The 20,610-nt window shown below is 38.7% G+C and overlaps 1 protein-coding gene across 6 annotated transcripts in view; it reads left to right on the top strand.

Annotated features, from left to right (window-relative positions):
* CCDC15 (coiled-coil domain containing 15) overlaps positions 1-11,624 on the top strand; it is a 61,949-nt gene extending 50,325 nt beyond the window's left edge. For 4 of the 6 annotated variants that reach the window (XM_032640118.1, XM_032640122.1, XM_032640123.1 and 1 more), the window contains 3 exons: positions 6,193-6,360; positions 6,682-6,830; positions 8,050-8,822. In XM_032640118.1, coding sequence (XP_032496009.1) covers positions 6,193-6,360; positions 6,682-6,830; positions 8,050-8,171 — 439 coding nt within the window. In that variant the 3' untranslated portion in view covers positions 8,172-8,822. Of the gene's footprint in view, positions 1-6,192; positions 6,361-6,681; positions 6,831-8,049; positions 8,823-9,986 lie in introns of those variants that run through there. The other 2 variants (XM_032640124.1, XM_032640120.1) reach the window with 1 other exon arrangement.
* The last annotated feature ends 8,986 nt before the right edge of the window (positions 11,625-20,610 follow it).

Genomic DNA, 20,610 nt, shown 5'->3' with positions numbered 1-20,610 from the left:
TCAAAATAGCCAGGAAGTGGAAGCATCCCAAGTGTCCATAAACTGATGAATAGATAAATAAAATATATAGATATAGATAATATTTACACAGTAGAATATCAGCAACCAAAAGGAATGAAGTTCCAGTACATGCTACAACATGGACTTATGCCAAGTGAAAGAAGCCAGTCACGAAGGGCTGCATATTGTATGATCCCATTTATATGAAATGTCAAGAACAGGCAAATCTATAGAAACAGAAAAATTAGTATTTGCCTAGGGCTAGGTGGGAGTGGGCGGAAGGTGACTGTTAATGAGTACAAGGTTTCTTTTGGGGATGATGAAAATGTTCTCAAATTACATTATGGTCATGTGAACTTTATGGTATGCAAATAATATCTCAGTAAAGATGTTAAAAAAAATGAGCTGTCCTTATATGTGTGGGTTTATTTCTGGACTTTCTCTTCTGTTTTACTGATCTATTTGTCTATCTTTATGCTAATACCATGCTGTTCTGATTGGTATAGTTTTATAATAATGCTTGAAATCAGGTAGTGTTAGCCCTCCAGTTTATTTTTCCCCAGAGTCACCATGGCTATTTTAGGCCATTTGCATTTCCATATGAATTTTTAAATGTGTGTCAATTTCTACCAAAGAACCTTCCTGGATTTTGAGTGGGATTGTGTTGAATCTATAGATAATTTGGGGAGAATTGACATGTTAATGATATTGAGTCTTCCAACCCAGGAACATTTATTTAGCTCTCCTTTAATTTTTCTCAGTTATAGTTTTCAGTGTATAGGTCTTTCACATTTTTTGTCAGGTCTATCCTGAAGTATTTCATATTTTTGAAGCTATTGTAAACGGTATTTTATTTATTTATTTATTTTTAATTTTTGTGGTACGCACGTGTCTCACTGTTGCAGCCTCTCCCGTTGCGGAGCACAGGCTCCGGACGCACAGGCTCAGCAGCCATGGCTCACGGACCCAGCCGCTCCGCGGCATGTGGGATCTTCCCGGACCGGGGCACGAACCCGTGTCCCCTGCATCGGCAGGCAGACTCTCAACCACTGCGCCACCAGGGAAGCCCTGTAAATGGTATTTTAAAAATTTGTCAATTGCTGATTTTGTTGTTGTCATTGTTAGTATATGGAAATATACAGTTGATTTTTGGATATGGATCTTTGTACTCACTTATTAATTCATTGGATGTTTTTACATGGTAATCATGTCATCTTTAAACAAAAACGGTTTTGCTTCTTCCTTTAAATCTGGATGTCTTTTATTTCTGTCTTGCCTGATTTCACTGGCTAGAACCTCCAGAATGTTGAATAGAAGTGATGAGAGTGGACAATCCTGATTTTAGAGAGAAAGCATTTAGTCTTTCACCATCAAGTATGATGTTAGCTATAGTTTTTTCTTAGGTTCCCTTCTCTTCCTAGTTGGTTGAGAATCTTTATCTGGAATGGACGTTGGATTTTGTCAATTTTTTTTTCCTCTCTAGCGAGATGATCATAGGTTTTCTTTTCTAGTTTGCTAATATGGTGAATAACATTGTTTGATTTTCCAATGTTAAATCAGTCCTGCATTCCTGGGGTTACACCCCACTTGGTAATAATGTATTATCCTTTTAATGTATTGTTTGAGGGACTTCCCTCATGGTGCAGTCATTAAGAATCCGCCTGCCAAGGCAGGGGACATGGGTTCCATCCCTGGTCTGGGAAGATCCCACATGCCACAGAACAACTAAGCCCGTGCGCACAACTACTGAGCCTGTGCTCTAGAACCCGCGAACCACAAATACTGAGCCCACGCACCACAACTACTGAAGCCCGCCTAGAGCCTGTGCTCCTAGATCCCGTGCTCTGCAACAAGAGAAGCCACCACAATGAGAAGCCCGAGCACCGCAACGAAGAGTAGCCTCTGCTTGTGGCGACTAGAGAAAGCCCGTGCGCAGCAACAAAGACCCAATGCAGCCAAAAATAAATAAATAAATAAAATTATAATGTATTGTTTGGTAAGATTTGCTAAAAATTTTGTTTAGAATTTACATATATGTTCTAGGAGATATTGGCTTTTACTTTTCTTGTAATATCTTTGACAGGTTTTGTTTTCAGAGAAATGCTAGCCTCATAGAATGAGCTGGGAAGTATTTGGGAGGAAAAGTTTATGTAGAATTGGCATTATTTCTTCCCTAACTGTTTGGTAGAATTTGCCAGTGACTCTCCCTGTTTCTGGACTTTTCACTGTGGAAATGTTCTTAACAACAGTTTTTCAACATTGATGATAGAAATAGGGCTATTCAGGTTATTTATTTTTTTCTTGATGAGGCTTTAGTAGTTTGTGTGTTTCAACAAATTTGTCATTTCATCTAGGTTGTCTAATTTATTGGCATAAAATTATTCTTAGTATTCTCCTATTATCCTTTTAATATCTGTAGAATCTGTAGTAGTTTCATTTCTCTTATTTTTTCTCTTAAAAATTGTATCTTCTCTCTCTCTCTTTTTTTTCATGATTAGATAAGCTCAAGATTATCAGTTTTATTGATCTTCTCAAAGTCCTAGTGTTTGGTTTCATTAATTTTTTTATTCAGTTTTCTAATCCATTGATTTCTGCTTCAATCTTTAATATTTCTTTTCTTCTGCTTACTTTAGGTTTAATTTCCTCCTCTTTTAAGTTTCTTAAGGTAGAAGATTAGGACATTTACTTGATACCTTCCTTCTTTTCTCGTATAGGCATTTAGTGCTATAAATATCATACTAAATACTCTTTAGCCACATTCAATACATTCATTTTCATTTGGTTCAAAATACCTTCTAATTTCCCCTTTTTTCTTCTTTGGTCATAGGTTATTTAGCAGTGTGTTATTTAATTTCCAAGTATTTGGAGATCTTTCAAGGATCTTTCTGTTATTGATTTCTAATTTAATTCTATTGTACTATGTATGTCTTGAAATCTTTTGAATTTACTGACACTTGTTTTATGGCCCAGAATATGATTTATCTTTGTAAATGTTCTAAGTTCAATAAGCTTATAATAGAAGAATGGGTATTCTCTTGTTCTATAAATGTGTATTCTGCTATTCTATAAATGTTGTGGAGTGTTCTATAAATGTCCATTAGGTCAAGTTGGTTGATGATGTTGATCAAGTCCATATCTTTCCCATTTTTATGCCTAGTTATTCTATCAATAATTGAGAGAGGGTATTAAAAATCTCTGCCTGTAACTATGGATTTATTGTATCTCCTTGAAGTTCCATCAGTCTTTGTTTCATGTATTTTGAAGTTCTTTTATTAGATACATAACTGTTTGGGATTGTTATGTCTTCTCAATTAATTGACTCCATAATTATGAAGTGATCTTTATCTTTGATATTTTGTTTGCTCTGAAATCTACATTGTCTGATACTAATATACCTACTCCAACCTTCTTTTAACTAGTGCTAGCATATCTTTTGTATTTATTGTATTTTTAATCTATTTGTTTCTTTGTATTTAAAGTGTGTTTCTTGTCAGCAGCATGTAGTTGGGTTGTGACTTTTTGTCAAATCTGACAATCTCTTCCTTTTAATTGGGGTGTTTAGATCATTTACTTTTAATGTGATTTTTGGTAGGGTTTGATATAAGTATATTATCTTGCTGTTTGCCCCATCTGTTCTTTGTCCTCTTTTTCTCTTTTTATGCCTTCTTTTGAATTACTTTTATATTTTTATATCTATTACATCTCCTTTGATGGCATGTTAGCTATGACATTTTTGTTATTTTATTGGTTGTTCTAGGATTTATATCATACATCTCTAACTTTTCACAGTCTACCTTCAAATGATATTATACTACTTCACATATAGTATAAAAATCTTAATATAAGAATCTTAAAGTAATATTCTTCCATTTCTCTCATCCCAACCTTTATGCTATTGTCATACATCTTACTTTTTTTTTTTTTGTGGTATGCGGGCCTCTCACTGTTGTGGCCTCTCCTGTTGTGGAGCACAGGCTCCAGACGCGCAGGCTCAGCGGCCATGGCTCACGGACCTAGCCGCTCCGCGGCATGTGGGATCTTCCCGAATCGGGGCACGAACCCGTGTCACCTGCATTGGCAGGCGGACTCTCCGCAATGGGAGAGGTCACAACAGTGAGAGGCCTGCGTACCACAAAAAAAAAAAAAAAAGACCTAACACAGCCATAAATAAATAAATAACCATGTGCAGGTTTTGTGTGGGTGTTTTCAACTCCTTTGAGTAAATGCCAAGGAGTATGATTGCTGGATTATATGGTATTGGATTTTGTCAAATGCTTTTTCTGTATCTATTTATAGGATCTTGTGATTTTTCTTATTTAGCTTATTGACGTGATCTACTACATTAATTGATTTTTTTCATGTTGAACCAGGCTTGCTTTCTTGGCATAAATTCCACTTGGCTGTGGAATGTAATATATGTACATCATTGGATTTGACTTACTAATATTTTTGAGGAATTCTGCCTCTTGTTCATGAGAGATATTTGTTGTAGTTTTCTTGTAATATCTTTGTCAGGTTTTGGCATTAGAGTAATGCTGACCTCATAGAATGAGTTAAGAAATATTCTTTCTGTTTCTGCCCACTGAAAGAGATTGAAGAGATTTGGTATAATTTCTTCCTTAATTGTTTGGTGAACCCATCTGGGCCTAGTGCTTTCTGTTTGGGAAGGTTACCTATTATTAATTCCATTTCTTTAATATATAAGCTTATTCTCCAATGTATTTTTCATCTCAGAAATTGTAGTTTTCATCTCAAGAAGTTGATTTCAGGCTTTTTTACGTCTAAACTTTTTGAACATATAGGATCTAGTTGTACTATCTGTTTTAATGTCCTTCTGTGCTAATTCTAATAACTGTCCATTCTAGGTTGATTTTGATTCATTGATTATTCTCTTCATTATGAGTTGTATTTTCCTGCCTCTTTGCATCTTATCTTTTTTTCTTTTGCGGTACGTGGGCCTCTCAATGTTGTGGCCTCTCCCGTTGCGGAGCACAGGCTCCGGACGCGCAGGCTCAGTGGCCATGGCTCACGGGCCCAGCCGCTCCGCAGCATGTGGGATCTTCCTGGACCGGGGCACGAACCCGTGTCCCCTGCATCGGCAGGCGGACTCTCAACCATTGCGCCACCAGGGAAACCCTGCATCTTATCTTTGATTAGATGTCCAACATTGTGAATTTACCTTGTTGGTTACTGGATATCTTTGTATTCTCATAAATTTTCCTGAGCTTTGTTTTGGGATGCAGTTAAGTTACTTTGGGGCTTTGCTTTTACAATGTTGGGTGTGTCTGGAGCAGTGCTCAGTCTAGGACTAATCATTATTTCCCACTACTGAGGTAAAATCTTTCTGAGAACTTTACCCAATGTCCTGTGCATTATGAGTTTTTCAAGTCTTGACTGGTGGGAACAGGCTCTCTATTCTGTGCTCTGTGTGAGCACAGGACACTGTTCCCTGTTATTCTTTCAGATGGTCCTGTCCCTGGCCCCAAATCATTTCCTCGCATACATGCACAGTGCTCTGCTGTGTATTAGAAGGAGACCCTCTGCAGGTCTCTGTTCTCTCTCTGAGCAGCTCTCTCTCCCTGGTTTTCTGTCTTAGGAACTCTAGTTGCTTTTGTGTCCCTGGACTCAGGGAGTCTACCAGGCTCCACCTCAACGCCCTGTGCTGCTGCCTCGAAACTTTCAAGGCAGTAAGCTTGGGCACCTGTAGGGCTCACTTCATTTGTTTTCCATCTGTCAAGGATCACTGTCTTTTGTTGTCTAATATCTAGTGTCTTAAAAACCATTGTTGTTTTGTATTTGGTCTGGTTGATTTCTGGGTTGATTTGTTTATTTATCTATTTGGTTGTTTAAGGTGGGAGGGCAAGCCCAGTCCCTATTACTCTATTTTAGCCAAAAGCAGAAGTCCTGTCTACTTGTAGTTTTAACCTGAGAAAGTTCTTGTATTAGAATTCTTAAAGGAAAACTCTTTTAGTAGTAACCATTGGTCATTTCCATCCAGGAGGCTATGTGTATACATGAACTACGGGATAAACTCAAATCAACCAGCAGGAGTTTTTGAGGCTTTTCGAGGGGTGTTAAACTGCTTTCCTGACTCCCCTGTTTCTGGGAATTTCTTGAGTTATTTGGATCTAGAAGCTAATTCTAAATAATGATTTTGTGAAATTCCTAACCACGTTATGATTTTATCCTCAGAATTAAGAAAAAGAAAGAGCAGCAACGTTATGCTGAAGAGCAGAGGATATTAAGAATGAACTTTCATGAAGAGCCATATTCAGGGGAGAAGATGAGTGAGATACTAGCCCAGCTACAACTTGAGGAAGGAGCCAGAGAAAAACAACAGAAAGAAAAGGAACACCAAAGGTACTTTGAAAAGTTCTGTGTGAAATTTTGGTTCTAGAGGAAACTTGTTAGGAAGTCAGTGTTCTCATTTTCCTTACAAAAGAGTTGACTGTGTCTTCTCATACTTTGGGGAGTACAGAACTTCATCACATTTCTTGATTGCCTAATACCTCTCTGGAATCGCACTACGTCTTTCCTAGTGCTGCTTCCCAGGACCAAGAGGAAGAGTTGAGGCACAGAGATATGAAATAGTTTAACAGTTAAAGCTGGTAGTAAAATAAGGACTCATACTCATTCTCTTCCTAGTGGTTCACTTTGCCTGGTCATACTGTATTTTTATAGATACGTAGAAGCTTTAAGAGCCCAGATCCAGGAGAAAATGCAGCTGTATAATATTACTTTACCTCCACTATGCTGCTGTGGTCCTGATTTCTGGGATGCTCATCCTGATACCTGTGCCAACAATTGTATTTTCTATAAAAACCACAAAGGTAAGTCTCTTAAAGGAATGGTTGGGGCCTGGTGGCAGTTAAGAAAACAGCAACAGTAAAAGTAGTGATTGTAGTAATTTAGCATTTATTGACTAAGGGCTTACTATATATCAGAGACTATTCTACCCCCTTTGCAAAACAACTCTGAGGCAATAAAAATAATTATAGTGAGTTATATTTCTCTTTGAGATCTGTTATCTTCTTGTCTCCTTTTATGCTGGGGAAATATTTCTAGCTCACTCCACAGTAGTGAGACTAGGGATTCAGGTCCTCCTGTAAATGAAGAATATTAGAGCTTGCCTCTTACGGCCATCTAAGTTAGGCCTTATCTAACATAGACTTATTATTTATCTTCACATATATATATATTATTATAATGTGTAGATATCCACATTGGACTTTCAGTTCTGCTAGGGATCACTGAGGGAAATGAGGACCAATATAAACTCTACCTTTATCAGGGATCCCAGCTAGAGAAGATGAGTCATTCCTGCTGTGACTAGTATTTCTGTTTCCTGTCCATTCTTAAATATATTGATTTATATACTGTAGAGATTATATAGGCTTCATACACACACTGGAAGTACTGCAAGTATTTGTATTCCTGTTGCCCTGTGATAAGAGTTCCTTATCAGTCCTGTGAGTATATTTTAAAAACACAAATCTGATCATGCCATTCCCCTATCATCAAACCCGTAGGACTTACCATTACAGTACAAAATACATGTCATATTTGGCATATTTTCTCTCTGGCTCCAGGCAACACTCCAGCCTTATCGAACTTGCTACTGCCAGGACATGCCACATTTTTTTATACCTTCGCACCCCACACACTCATTTCTTTGCCTAGAATGCCTTCTTTCCTTTATTTTTATTAATCTTTCAAGACCATCTTAAATGTTACCACTTCTGGAAATCTTTTCCATCTTCTGCTAGTTTTTCTTTCATTCCAAACTTCATTCTGTGATGACATTTTGTATATGCCTCTGGTCTGGAAATATTACACTGCAATTTAATTTTTGTGTCCATCCTCTCCCTTATCTTTTCTGTAATCACAGAGTACTTGGCATGTGGTAAGTACTCAATAAATATTTATTCAGTGAATGGGTTAAAGTTAATTCCTATGAGACTGGGCAGAGAAACAGTACTAACAGAAAAAGGTTGGGAGAATTGTTTAGAATCTGACTTCATTCACCACTGTTCAAATCTTTATTTGCAGCATATACCCGGGCACTACATTCAGTCATCAATTCCTGTGATATCCCTGAAGGGAACTCAGCTCTTCGAGTCGCCATTCATAATTTTGCTTCTGCACACAGACGGACTTTGAAAAATCTGTAATAAGAATCTGAAATCAACTGTTAGTATTTCAACCTTCACTTAAAGTCAGCCCTGAGAGATTATTTACGAAAAGCTGTTAAAGTTTATAAGATGTGTAATCTGAAAAGAAAGACTGTCCCACATAATAACAGCTATCACTATAATTAGATCATGACCATTGTTTCACTCTGTGCTTGGCACCAAGATTGAAAGTTGGCTTCCGAACTTGTCTCTTTGCTGTAAACCACATGGGCCACGTTGCTTTAAAAATGATCAGTCAGACTGGTAAGGATTCTCTCACTCTGCTCCGCTCTGATCAGAAGAGATTATTAGAAATCTTTGAGATTATCTCATTTATTGTCTTTCTATATCTGTACTTTGAGTCTTGACAAAATTGAAAATGTCTGGATGAAGCAAAAGAGAAGATGATGAAATGAGTTTCTGAGCCTCAGTGGCCATCTGTTTTGCTGTTAACTTTTCTAGTTGTGTATAACAATTAGAGATGAGAACAATCTGAATTTGATGTATGTTTTCTTTTCTCAAAAATTTTTCTCTCCTGTTTTTTAATTTATTCCCTCTTTCCCCATTCGGTGACAATGGACATAGGACTTCTTAATTTTATAATTTTTATTGCAAAAAAGAGAAAGGCAAATAAACTCTGTCTTTTGGGCATCTTTTATGTGAAATAATTGTGAGTGACATTTCAAAAAGTGAATCTGAAGTCAAAGTGAATAAAGTTCTACCTTATTTCCCTATCTTTAAAAAAATCTGGTGAATGCCATACCTACAGAGCAGATGAAATAAAAATTGCTATAGTTAGTATGAATTTGTTATTTCTTCACAGTGTTTCTTGACAAAAAATATGAAAAGGTTTAATATTGTGAATTAAAGATAGGTACTGACATTTTCTTTTTCCTATGTCTTCTAATGGTCAGTGTTAAAAAAGCACTAGGTTATGTCTCAAAAAACACCTAAATCTCTAGCCAGGTCATTGCAAATAAGAGTCAGAATTACCCATGTGACAAGATTGACTGGTTATTTAACCAGATTAATTATTCAGTTCAGTCAAAATCCTTATGTAACTATATCCTTGATTTAGCCTTTCTGAGTTGTATTTTTTAACAGCTTCATTGAGATATAATTCATAGAGCATTTGATTCACCCACTTGAAATGTACAATTCAGTGATTTTTAGTGTATTCTAGGGTTGTACAACCGTCACCACTAACAAATTTTAGAACACTTTTGTCACTCTAAAGAGATGCCTCTGTGATCCAGCAAACCAAAATAATTGAAAGCAGGACCTTCAACAGATATCTGCACACCCATGTTCATAATGGCATTATTCACAATAGCCAAGAGGTGGAAGCAACCTGAGTTTCCAACAGCAGATGAATGAATAAACAAAATGTGGTATATACGTACAGTGGAATACTATTCAGCCCTAAAAAGGAAAGAAATTGTGTCACGTACTATAGCATGGATTAGCCTTAAGGCATGATGGTAAGTGAAGTAAGCCAGAAACAAAAAGGCAAATACTGTGTGATTCCACTCATATGAGGAACATAGAGTAGTCAAATTCATGGAGACAAAGTGGAGTGATGGTTACCAGGGTCTGGGAGGAGAGGGAAATGGGAAGTTGATTAATGAGTAGAGTTTCAGTTTTGCAAGATGAAAAAGTTCTAGAGGTCTGTTTCACAACAATGTGCGTATACTTAACACTACTAAACAGTATACTTAAAAATGGTTACAATGGTAAATTTTAGATTATGTGTGGTTTTATTTTTTTACCACAATTAAACTTTTTTTTTTTTTTTTTTTTTTTTTTTTTTTGCAGTACGCTGGCCTCTCACTGCTGTGGCCTCTCCCGTTACAGAGCACAGGCTCAGCAGCCATGGCTCACGGGCCCAGCCGCTCCACGGCATGTGGGATCCTCCCGGACCGGGGCACGAACCCATGTGCCCTGCATCGGCAGGCGGACTCTCAACCACTGCACCACCAGGGAAGTCCTAAACTTTTTTTTAAATATAGAAAAGAAAAATCCCATACCCATTAGCAGTTGTTTCCCACTCCCCTGGCAATCCCCAGCCCACTTTCTATCTCTATAGATTTGTCTATTTTGGACTTTTCATATGAATGGAATCATATAATATATAGTCTTTTGTGACTGGAGTCTTTAACTTAGTGTAATGTTTTTCAGATTTATGCATGTTGTCGTGTGTATCAGTACTTCATTGCTTTTATTGCTGAATAATATTCTCCTCTATGGATGTACTGCATTTTATTTACCCAGTTATCAATTGATGAACATTTGGGCTGTTTCTACTAATTAGCTATTATGAATAAGGCTGCTATGAACATTTGTTTACAAGTTTTTCTGTGGACATACGTTTTCATTTCTCTTGGGTATATACCTAGGAGGGGATTTGCTGGGTCATATGGTAGCTCTACGTTGAACATTTTGAGGAACTGAAAACTGTTTTACAGAGTGGCTGCACCATTTTACATTCCCACCAACTGTGTATAAGGGTTCAGATGTCTTCACATCCTCCAACCCTTGTCCTTATCTGTCTCTTTAATTATGGTCATCCTACTGGGTATGAAGTGGTATCTCGTGGATTTGATTTGCATTTTCCTGATGGCTAATGATGTTGAGCATCTTTTCATGTGCTTATTAGCCCCTTGTATATCCTTTTTGGAGAGCTGTCTTTTAAGATCCTTTGCCATTTTGTAATTGTGTTATTTATCTTTTGCTTATTGAGTTATGAGAGTTGTTAATATATTCTCCATAAGGTCCATTATTAGACTTATGATTTGCAAATATTTCCTGTTGTTCTGGAGATTGTCTTTTCACTTTCTTGATGGTTTACTTTGCAGGACAAAAGTTTTTAATTTTGAGGAAGTCCAATTCATCTACTTTTTCTTTTGTTGCTTTAGCCATTACCTAATCCAAGGTCATAAAGATTTACTCCTGTGTGTTGTTCTAAGAGTTTTATAGTTTTAGCTCTTACACCAAGGTCTATGATCTATTTTGAGTTAATATTTGTATATAGTGTTAGATAGGGGTCTAACCTCATTCTTTTGCATGAGGTTATCTAGTTGTCCCAGCGTCATTTGTTCTAAAAACTATTATTTGCTCCACTGAATTGATGTGACACTGTTGTTAAAAATCAATGGACCATTGGGACTTCCCTGGTGGTCCAGTGGTAAAGAATCCGGCTTCCAATGCAGGGGACGTAGGTTTGATCCCTTGTCGGGGAACTAAGATCCCACATGCCTCAGGGCAGCTAAGTCTGCAAACCACAGCTACTGAGCTCACACCCTTCAACTAGAGAGCCTGCGTGCCACAAACCACAGAGCCCACGTGCTCTGGAGCCCACACACCACAACTAGAGAGAAGCCCTCACGCCGCAACAAAAGATCCCACATGCCGCAACAAAGATCCTGTGTGCCGCAACTAAGACCCGATGCAGCCAAAAAAAAAAAAAAAAAAAAAAAGCGTTGGACCATTAATGTTAGGGTTTATTTCTGAACTCTCAGTTCTATTCCATTAATCTATATGTTTATCCTTAAACCAATACATTCTGTCTTGATTATTGTGGCTTCGTAGTAAGTTATGAACTCGAGAGGCATGAGTTCTCCAACTTTGTTCTTCTTTTTCAAGATGTTTTGCTATACTGAGTCCCTTGCATTTTTTATACAAATTTTAAGATCACCTTCCTGCAAAAAAGCTAGCTGAGATTTTGATAAGGATTGTGTCGAATCTATAGGTCAATTTGGGAGCTATTGCCATCTGATCCATGAACATGGGATGTCTTTCCACTCATTTAAGTCTTTAATTTCTTTCAACAATGTTTTGTAATTTTCAGAGCATAAAATGTGTACTTTTTTGTTACATTTATTCCAAAGTATTTTATTCTTTTTGATGCTATTTTAAATGGATTATCTCCTTAATTTTATTTTCAGATTGTTCATCACAAGTGTATAGAAATACAGTTGATTTTTGTGTATCAATCTTGTATCTTGTAACCTTCCTGAATTAATTTTTTATGCCTAATAGTTTTTTAGGGCGTTCCTTAGGATTTTTCATCTATAAAATTTTCTCATTTGGAAATGGGGACAGTTTTACTTCTTTTCCAATCTAGATGCCTTTGATTTCTTTTTCTTGCCTAATTGCCCTGGATAGAACATCCAGTACAATGTTGAATAGGAATGATGACATCTGTGTCCTGTTCCTAATCTTAGGGGGAAAGCATTTAGTCTTTCACTATTATGTGGGATGTTAGCTGTGCATTTTTCTTGGATAGGCTTTATTAGTTTAAGGAAGTTCCTTTCTATTACTAGTTTGTTGAGTGTTTTTATCATGAAAAGTTGTTGGGTTTTGTCAAATGCTTTTTTTGCATCTATTCAGATTATCATGTATTTTTGTCATTTTTTCTATTAATAAGATGTATTATATTAATTGATTTTCAGATGTTAAAGTTTTTCACTCCTAGGATAAGTTGTATTGGTTTTTATTTGTTTCTTTGGTCTCGTCTAATGTGTTTTGATTGTTTGTTTGTTTTTTCTGCTTGTTTTGTTCTACTTTTTTAGTTTGGTTATCTGATATAGGTGAATCGACTTGTCTGACATCAAGTTAATGGTAGAATGGTGATGGGATTAGGTCTTACACAGGACCAGAGAAATTTCAAGTCTTCTTCCTCTAGGTTAAGTCTATGAATATAAATCTCACCTGAGAATGAGTATGCTTTTGTATTGTAGTTTGGTTATGTGTAGACAGTATCTAAAGGTTTATTTTTGTGGGGTCAGAGAATGCTGGGATAACTAGCAGCTACCAAGGAGGAAGGCTGAGTCTCATGACCCTTAGTGATGATAGGGCAACGAATCCTGTTTGAATTGGATGAATGTGCTTTGGAAAGGAGCCTGGACTCTAAGACTTTGCCTGAATTTACACATTTCTGAAGTCATGGTTGGGAGGACAAATTCTACAAGTTTTCTAAATTAGCAGGGACTAATAAGGAAGAAGAGGCCTGAAGATAAGACTGAGCCTAAATGAGATAGATTTTGATTTCAGGGCGGGGCGGGGAGGGACAGGATTAAAATTGGGCCCACTATTTCAAATAAGGTGGGTGACAGACATTTCAAGTGAAAAACGATTGATTAAGAATGAACACTTTCCTAGATAACTGTTTCTTTTTTTTACTCTCTTCAAAGTTCCTGTAGGTTTTCCCTCACACTTACTCTCAGTTGGTGACGATGCTTTCTGTATCACTGAAAAAACAAGCAGTCAAAGGGAACTTCCCTGAGCTCCCACTGTCATATCTACCTACCTACCTTTATGTGTTAATTCCTGTTAATATGGATGAGCTGTTTGCTCTCCTGTCTTAGGCCTACTCTGACTACTGGCTGGATCCAGTTCCCTTCTACCTACTAAAGGACATTGCCTCTGCATTTCTTTCCCTTCTCTTCTGCATCATAATTTTTCCTTGACTACTAGAGTGTTCCTATCAGTATATAAACTTGCTGTGATTTCTCCCATCTTGAAAACTAACCAAGAAAAAAGATAAGGAGAGAGAGAGAAGGAAACAAAGCCACCTGCTGCCTGTCTTTACCCCACATTCTCCTGTCATGTGCCACCAACCTTCTCTGCTTCTCTGTATAAAACTCCTTGCGTGTCTATACTTCCTGTTCCTGTCCTTATCACATTCACTCTTGAATACATTCTAGTAAGACTATTTGCCTTTACCTCTCCAATGAAAGTGCCCTTTTCAAAGTCATCAATGACATCCACGTTGCTAAATCCAATGGTCATTCTCAGACTTTATCTGGACCTGTCATCAGAATTAAACACAATTGATCACTCTGTTTTTTTGAGGTACCTTACACATGGCTCCCACAACCCCAAAGCTTTTGAGATTGTCCCAGGGCTCAGTCCCTGGACTTCTTTTGTATCTACACTTGCTCTTTTGGTGATCTGTTTTAGTCTTGTGGCTCGAAATATTACCTATATACTGATAACTCCCACATTTATGTATCTGGTGCAGACCTCTCCCTGAAAATGCAAACTTTTAACCCTAACTGCCTACTTGACATTTCCACATCATTGGTTTCCCTCAATTTGCTCTTCCTATAGTCTCCCCCATATCCGTTAATAGTAATTCCATTTGTCTAGTTACTGAGGCCAAGAACCTTGAAGAAATCATTGACTTTCCTCTTTCTCTCTCTTTCGTCTTTCATCACTTCATCAGCAAATCATGGCAACTCTACCTGCAAAATATATTTTCAGTTCACATTACTTCTACTGAGAGATGCCTGGTCCAAACCACCATCATCTCTCTCATAGATTATTTTAAGAGTTCCTAAGTAATCTCTTCTTGCACCTGTGTACTTTCTCAATACAGCAGCCAAATTTAACACATCTAAAACCAAACCTTCTGATTTCCACTCTCTGCACACACACACATTCTCTCTCTCACACACACATACACACACCCCAAACTATAAAAACATCTGTTTCTTCCTGCAGTCTTCTCCATTCTCAGCAAATGACAACACCATCCTTCTAGTTGTTCTGGCCAAAAAAGCATGGAGGCAACCTTCACTCTTGTCTTTCTTATACAGCCCACATCCAATCGTTGTTGGCTCTACCTTGAAGATATATTTAAAATACAGCTATTTTTTCCATGTCTGCCCTACTACGACCCTGTTCTAAGTCATCATCATGTTTCACCTGAGTTATTGCAGTAGCCTCCTGGTTGGTTCTGTTTCTCTATTTGCCCACTATAGACTGTTCTTAGCACCACCTAAGTTCTTAGCACTTAGGACCACTCAGCAGTCCTTTCAAAAAAGTGAGATCATGTCACTCCTCTGCTCAAAGTCTCCTTTGGCTATTCATTTCATTCAGAAAAAGCCGGAGTCCTTACAGTGTCATACAAGGCCCTGTAAAATCTGGTCCCAGTTACTTCTGAGACTTTATCTCCCACTACTTTCCTCCTTGCTTGTTCTGCTGGACCTCGTTGACCTTGTATTTCGATGGATGTTCCAGGGACCCTTCTTTTTCATTAGCTCTCTGCCTGGAGACACTTGTCCCTCAGATAACGTTTGGCTCACTTTATTACCTCCGTCAAGCCTTCATTCAAGTGTATCAGAATTAAGAGGACCTTCCCTGACCACGCTGTTTTAAAATATGACCCTCCTACCCACCCCCATGCTTAGGTGCTCTGTCTCCCCTTCCCCTGCATTATTTTTCTTCATGATACTTACAGCTGTATGGCATACTATATATTTTACTTAATGTTTATTTTCTTTCCCCACTAGATTGTATACTCCATGAGCACAGGGATTTTTGTCTGTTTTTGTTCAGTGCTCTATCTGGCATGTAACAAGCTCTCAGAAAATACTTGTTAAATAGATATGCAGATTTGAATTTTTAAAATTCCAAATGCTTCTACATGATTAGTAGTTTTACCTGATGTTTTCGATCTTTAAAGGTCCTTAGACATCACTTTACTTTGTTTTTCATTCTTTAACTGTGACTGTGATTTGAGACAAATAATTTCTCTGGGCTACAGTTTTCTCTTTCTGTAAAGTAAGAGAGTTATACTAAGGGACCTTCAATCTCCCCTGTGGCTCTAACATTCTATGAATGTATTAATTATGTTTTACACCTTTGACCTCACCAGTTTTCCATTTCATTCGCTCTTCATGCTGAGTTGTGGACTCGTGGTACATTTTACTTGTAGATGTTGCGGTAGTGTCAGACAAGTTTATCCTCTTCAACTCTGATTCCAACCCTGATCTTGTCAGAGTAGATGCGAGTTCAGTAGGTCCCAACGGAATAGGAGAGCAGGGCAGGAGGATATAGGAAAGTATGGGCGTGTGTCCAGCAAGAGGGCCACGAACCCAGAAGAGCTCAGCTGTTCTATTCCCCAGAGGCAACTTTATCAACTTACAGAATTCATGCCGAAAGACGGAATATACACGTGATAGAGGCAATTCCCGGATTACGGTAGTGGCAGAGAATATTCATGTACTAGTTTTTGTGCAGTAACAATCACAAAGCCGGCACGTGATGTATTTTCCTAGGCAGTTCTACCTAAAACGGCTTGCTCTAATTGCTTTAATGGACTCTGTGGCTTCTCCCTGGCATTGTTCCAGTGTGTTACTGGTAACTGTCCAATATTACTTACCCTTATTTTTTAGCCCTTTTATGATGGGCAGGAATGAGATTGTCAATAACTTTATTGACTACCCACTGGGTGCAGAGGCTAGAAACTGCTGCTTTCACATCTTCCAACAATTTAAGGTATGATAGGTAGCAGGTATTACTTTTCTGTGTTTGCTTACTTAGATTCTGGTTTGGGGAGCAAACTATTCCTTTAGTTTCACTTTAAGTGTAGTGAGCATAGTTTGCTTTGTATCCCATCCTGGGCATTTTTCCATGCTTCTCCGAAAAGAAGACTTGGCAGATTGGATATATTATAGAGAGAGAGAAAAGCAAATGTTCTCCCTGGCATGCTAGGGCCCCTTCCACTGAGCAAAAGACTTTGAATGTGCTGACTTTGGTTTTTAAAGGTCTCTTAAGGTAGAAATGAATGGTCCATGTCTGGTCTTGCTCTCAGTATTACTGACCACTATTAGAGGGGTGTGCCAAAGAGAAGTCAAATCAATTCCTTTTGATTAAGACAGTTTTGGTGTTGTACTTACTGCACGAGTTCATCATCCCTTCCAGGCCCCAAGATGAGATCACCCTTGGTAAACGTTTTACTCAATTCTTGTCTTAGGTTCCGCCCCCTGCCTCAAAACACCTACGGAAATCATTATACGGAATCCACTGTGTATAATAAATTAACTTCTCTCCGGTTCACTTGAAACCAAGTCCCCCTAAAACCGAGTTCCCCTGCCGAGTTTGTGATTAACCTCTTTATCTAAAACTTGACTTCCTTTCTGGTCCTACCCCTGGTCCCCTCACAATTGAGGAGTATCAAAGCAAAGAGGGGATTGAAAGTGAGCAGCACCCCGTGGGGTCCTGCCGGGTACAAAAGTCCCTCTGTGTCCCCCATTTCTTGTTTGCAGAAAAAGACTTTAGTCTCCTAAGGCTTCGCTGAGTTCCAATGAGCAGACTCAAGAAGTTGCTAATTAGGGAAGTGAGGGAAGGCAGGAACAAAGGAAAAGCAGTCAAGAAACAATAGTTCAGGGACTTCCCTGGTGGCGCAGTGGTTAAGAATCCGCCTGCCAACGCAGGTGACACAGGTTCGATCCCTGGTCCAGGAAGATCCCACATGCTGCGGAGCAGCTAAGTCCACGTGCCACAACTACTGAGCCTGCTCTCTAGAGCCCATGAGCCACAACTACTGAAGCCCTCGCACCTAGAGCCTGTGCTCCACAACAAGAGAAGCCACAGCAATGAGAAGCCCGCGCACCGCAACAGAGTAGCCCCCACTCTCTGCAACTAGAGAAAGCCTGCATGCAGCAACGAAGGCCCAATGCAGCCAAAAATAAATAAATAATATTAAAAAAAAAAAAAAAAAAAAAAAAATAGTTCAGCAACAAAACAGAGTCCGAGTTCTCCTCGTGGATACACGTTACAACCTGACACATGTTTCTGAGTTGTTCTGCAGGAGCTAAGACTGCCCTCCCACCCATGGGGACTAAATGCTGAACACGAGCACGTAGACCCCAGGCTGGTTGGAACCAGAAGGTTGATGATAAAGATTCCTGAAACATCACCCTTTTACCTTACACACCAGTCAGAAGAAAGCCCATGAGCTCAGCACGCACCCTACAACCTCCACCCCTGATGTTGCCTTGAAAACCCTTCCCTGAAAGCCATCAGGGAATTCAGGTCTTTTGAGCACGAGCCACGCCATAACTCCTTGCTTGCACCCTACAAAAAACGCTGTCATTTCCTTCATCACAACCCAGTGTTAGTAAATTGGCGCTGCCGCACGGCGGGCAAGTAAGACCCAAGTTCAATTCGGTTGCACACTTAGAACGGCACTAGCTATGTACCATCCTTGGGAGAATTGAGAAAATAGCCTCTCAAATCATTTTCTGTGTTTCTAGTTTAGATGAAAACAATACGTAAATAGAAAAAGCCATGAGGATTCCATTTATAGGAAATAGGGAGAGAAAGGGAAACATACCATGAGAAAGCAGAAATCCAGGAGGATAGGTCATTCTGTAGGAAAACAAAACTTCCTTCAACAAGTTAATGGCTTGAATTTTTAAAATGGGGAGGTGGCTCTAGATTTAGACAGATTTAAAGAGATTACAAACCTCAAACATAACGTATGGACCTTGTTTGGATCCTGATATGAAAAATTAAAAAAACAGTCTGAAAACTGTGTGTTTGAAGCAATTTTGAACAGAGTCTGAGCTGTTCATTGTGTTAGGTATAACAATGGCATTATAGTTATATAAGAAAATATCTATACAGAGACGGATACTGAAGTACACAGGGATGAAATAAAATTATGTTTGAGATTTACTTTAAAATAATTCAACAAAATGAGACAAGAGAGGTAGATGAAGTAAGTGTAGCGAAAGTTTGATAATAGTGAATCTAAGTGACAGGTATATGGGGGTTTCATTATGCTATTCACTCTGCTTTTGTGTGTTTGAATTTTTTTTTTTAAAGCAATTTACTTTAAAAAAAAAAACACCTTGGGCCTGAAATAAACTTGTTAGCATTATAAATGTCCTTCCCTTCCTTTCTCCTTCCCTTCCCCCTTTCCCAATAATAGGAGGTTTAGGTAGGAAAGTAATATCCCTTAGCTGTGAGGCTTCTGACATGATAGTCATTATCAGGTGGTGATTAGAACCTAGAGGCTGCAGCATCCTGTGGTCTTTCTATAAGAAAGACTGGGCACCTAGCCTCCTGGTTTTATTATCTGGTGAATACCCAGGCATATAAAATTTGAGAAGTTCAGGGATGAAAGACCATAGAAAACAGGGTAGAAATTACAAAAAACCAAAATGGTAATTTAGTAAAAGGAGCTTTGAAATCTTGGGGTGAATATTTATGTGGTTTAAGTTAGGGATGGGAAAAGTCATTTAGATTTCTATCTTCCCTCTGAATAGAATCTTCTAGAGATTGAAACATTGTTTTTTTGCTGTCAAAGCTCTTTCTTGCTCTGTCTTCAAAGGCCCTACTGCTGTGGGATAGTTTGTGCAGTGGTTAAGGTCACAGTCACAGGTTAAATTCTGATTGTACCACATATCAGCTGTGTGAGCTTAAGCAAGTGACTTGAGTTCTCTGTGTCTCAGTTTCTTTTTCTTTCTTTTTTTTTTTAACATCTTTACTGGAGTATAATTGCTTTACAATGCTGTGTTAGTTTGTGACTCAGTTTCATCAACTGCAAAATGGGAATAATAACAGTACCTACTTCATAGAGTTGTGAGAATTCGATGAGATAGTTCAGACATTTCATTTGACCTTTCGTATTAATGCCTAAGAGAAAAGGTTTTCTAAGTCCCTAGGTCATGATGACATTTACATTTGATTTGCATTTGGGTATTTGATTTTATTCATTGTTCCATCCTACTCTGAGCCTTCTTACCACTAAAGCCAGATTTTTTTTTTTAAGGTGGAGAATCAAGGAAAGAGACTTTGCCTAGTTGCCAAATGGATGGGTGTGTTGTTTAAATTGTAGATTAGCACGCCTCCTTTATTGCTCATCCAGAGGGTGAAATGATGCCTATCTTCAAGTCCTTCCTGGCTTAAAACTGTAGGTGCCCTCACCTGACAGGTTCAGCTACAGGAGGAACATGTCTTACCCTGTTTTCCCAGGGGGACTCTGTGTTTTCTCTAAGGAGTTCAAAGCAATTGCTACAGAGCTGAGCAACACATCTTTTCCTGTCACTATTGGGACTTTATATCCTACGCATGAAACCTGACTGACTGTCATACAGCTCGGTCTTTTAGGGTTCAGCCTCAAGAGCCTTTTTCCACATAAGGTAACTCCTTGTTCTTCCCTTACAAGTGACTTGGCTCAGGGATAGTAGATAAGGGCCTTTCTCCCTGTGACCCCTGCTCTGTAAAAAGCAAACGACAAAAACAAACAACAACAACAAAAAACAAAAACCCGGAAACAGAGCTGGGAGTGGGAGGGGGAACCACGTAGACATAAGGCAAGAAACAGGCTGGGGGCTTCCCTGGTGGCGCAGTGGTTGAGAGTCCGCCTGCCGATGCAGGGCACACGGGTTCGTGCCCCGGTCCGGGAAGATCCCATGTGCCGCGTAGCGGCTGGGCCCGTGAGCCATGGTCGCTGAGCCTGTGCGTCCAGAGGCTGTGCTCCGCAACGGGAGGGGCCACAACAGTGAGAGGCCCGCGTACCGCAAAAAAATAAAAAGAAAAAAGAAACAGGCTGAGACTGAAATTAACAATGGAAGATAAAGGAAAGAGAGTTTGAAGTAGAACGGGATTGGAGCTTGAGCCAACACAATCGGAAGTTTAGCTA

The sequence above is a fragment of the Phocoena sinus genome, chromosome 8 (genome assembly GCF_008692025.1).
Source record: "Phocoena sinus isolate mPhoSin1 chromosome 8, mPhoSin1.pri, whole genome shotgun sequence".
Classification (NCBI taxonomy): Eukaryota; Metazoa; Chordata; class Mammalia; order Artiodactyla; family Phocoenidae; genus Phocoena; species Phocoena sinus.
The sequence above is the reverse complement of the archived record's forward strand: the minus strand, read 5'-3'. Positions and strand labels throughout refer to the sequence as shown.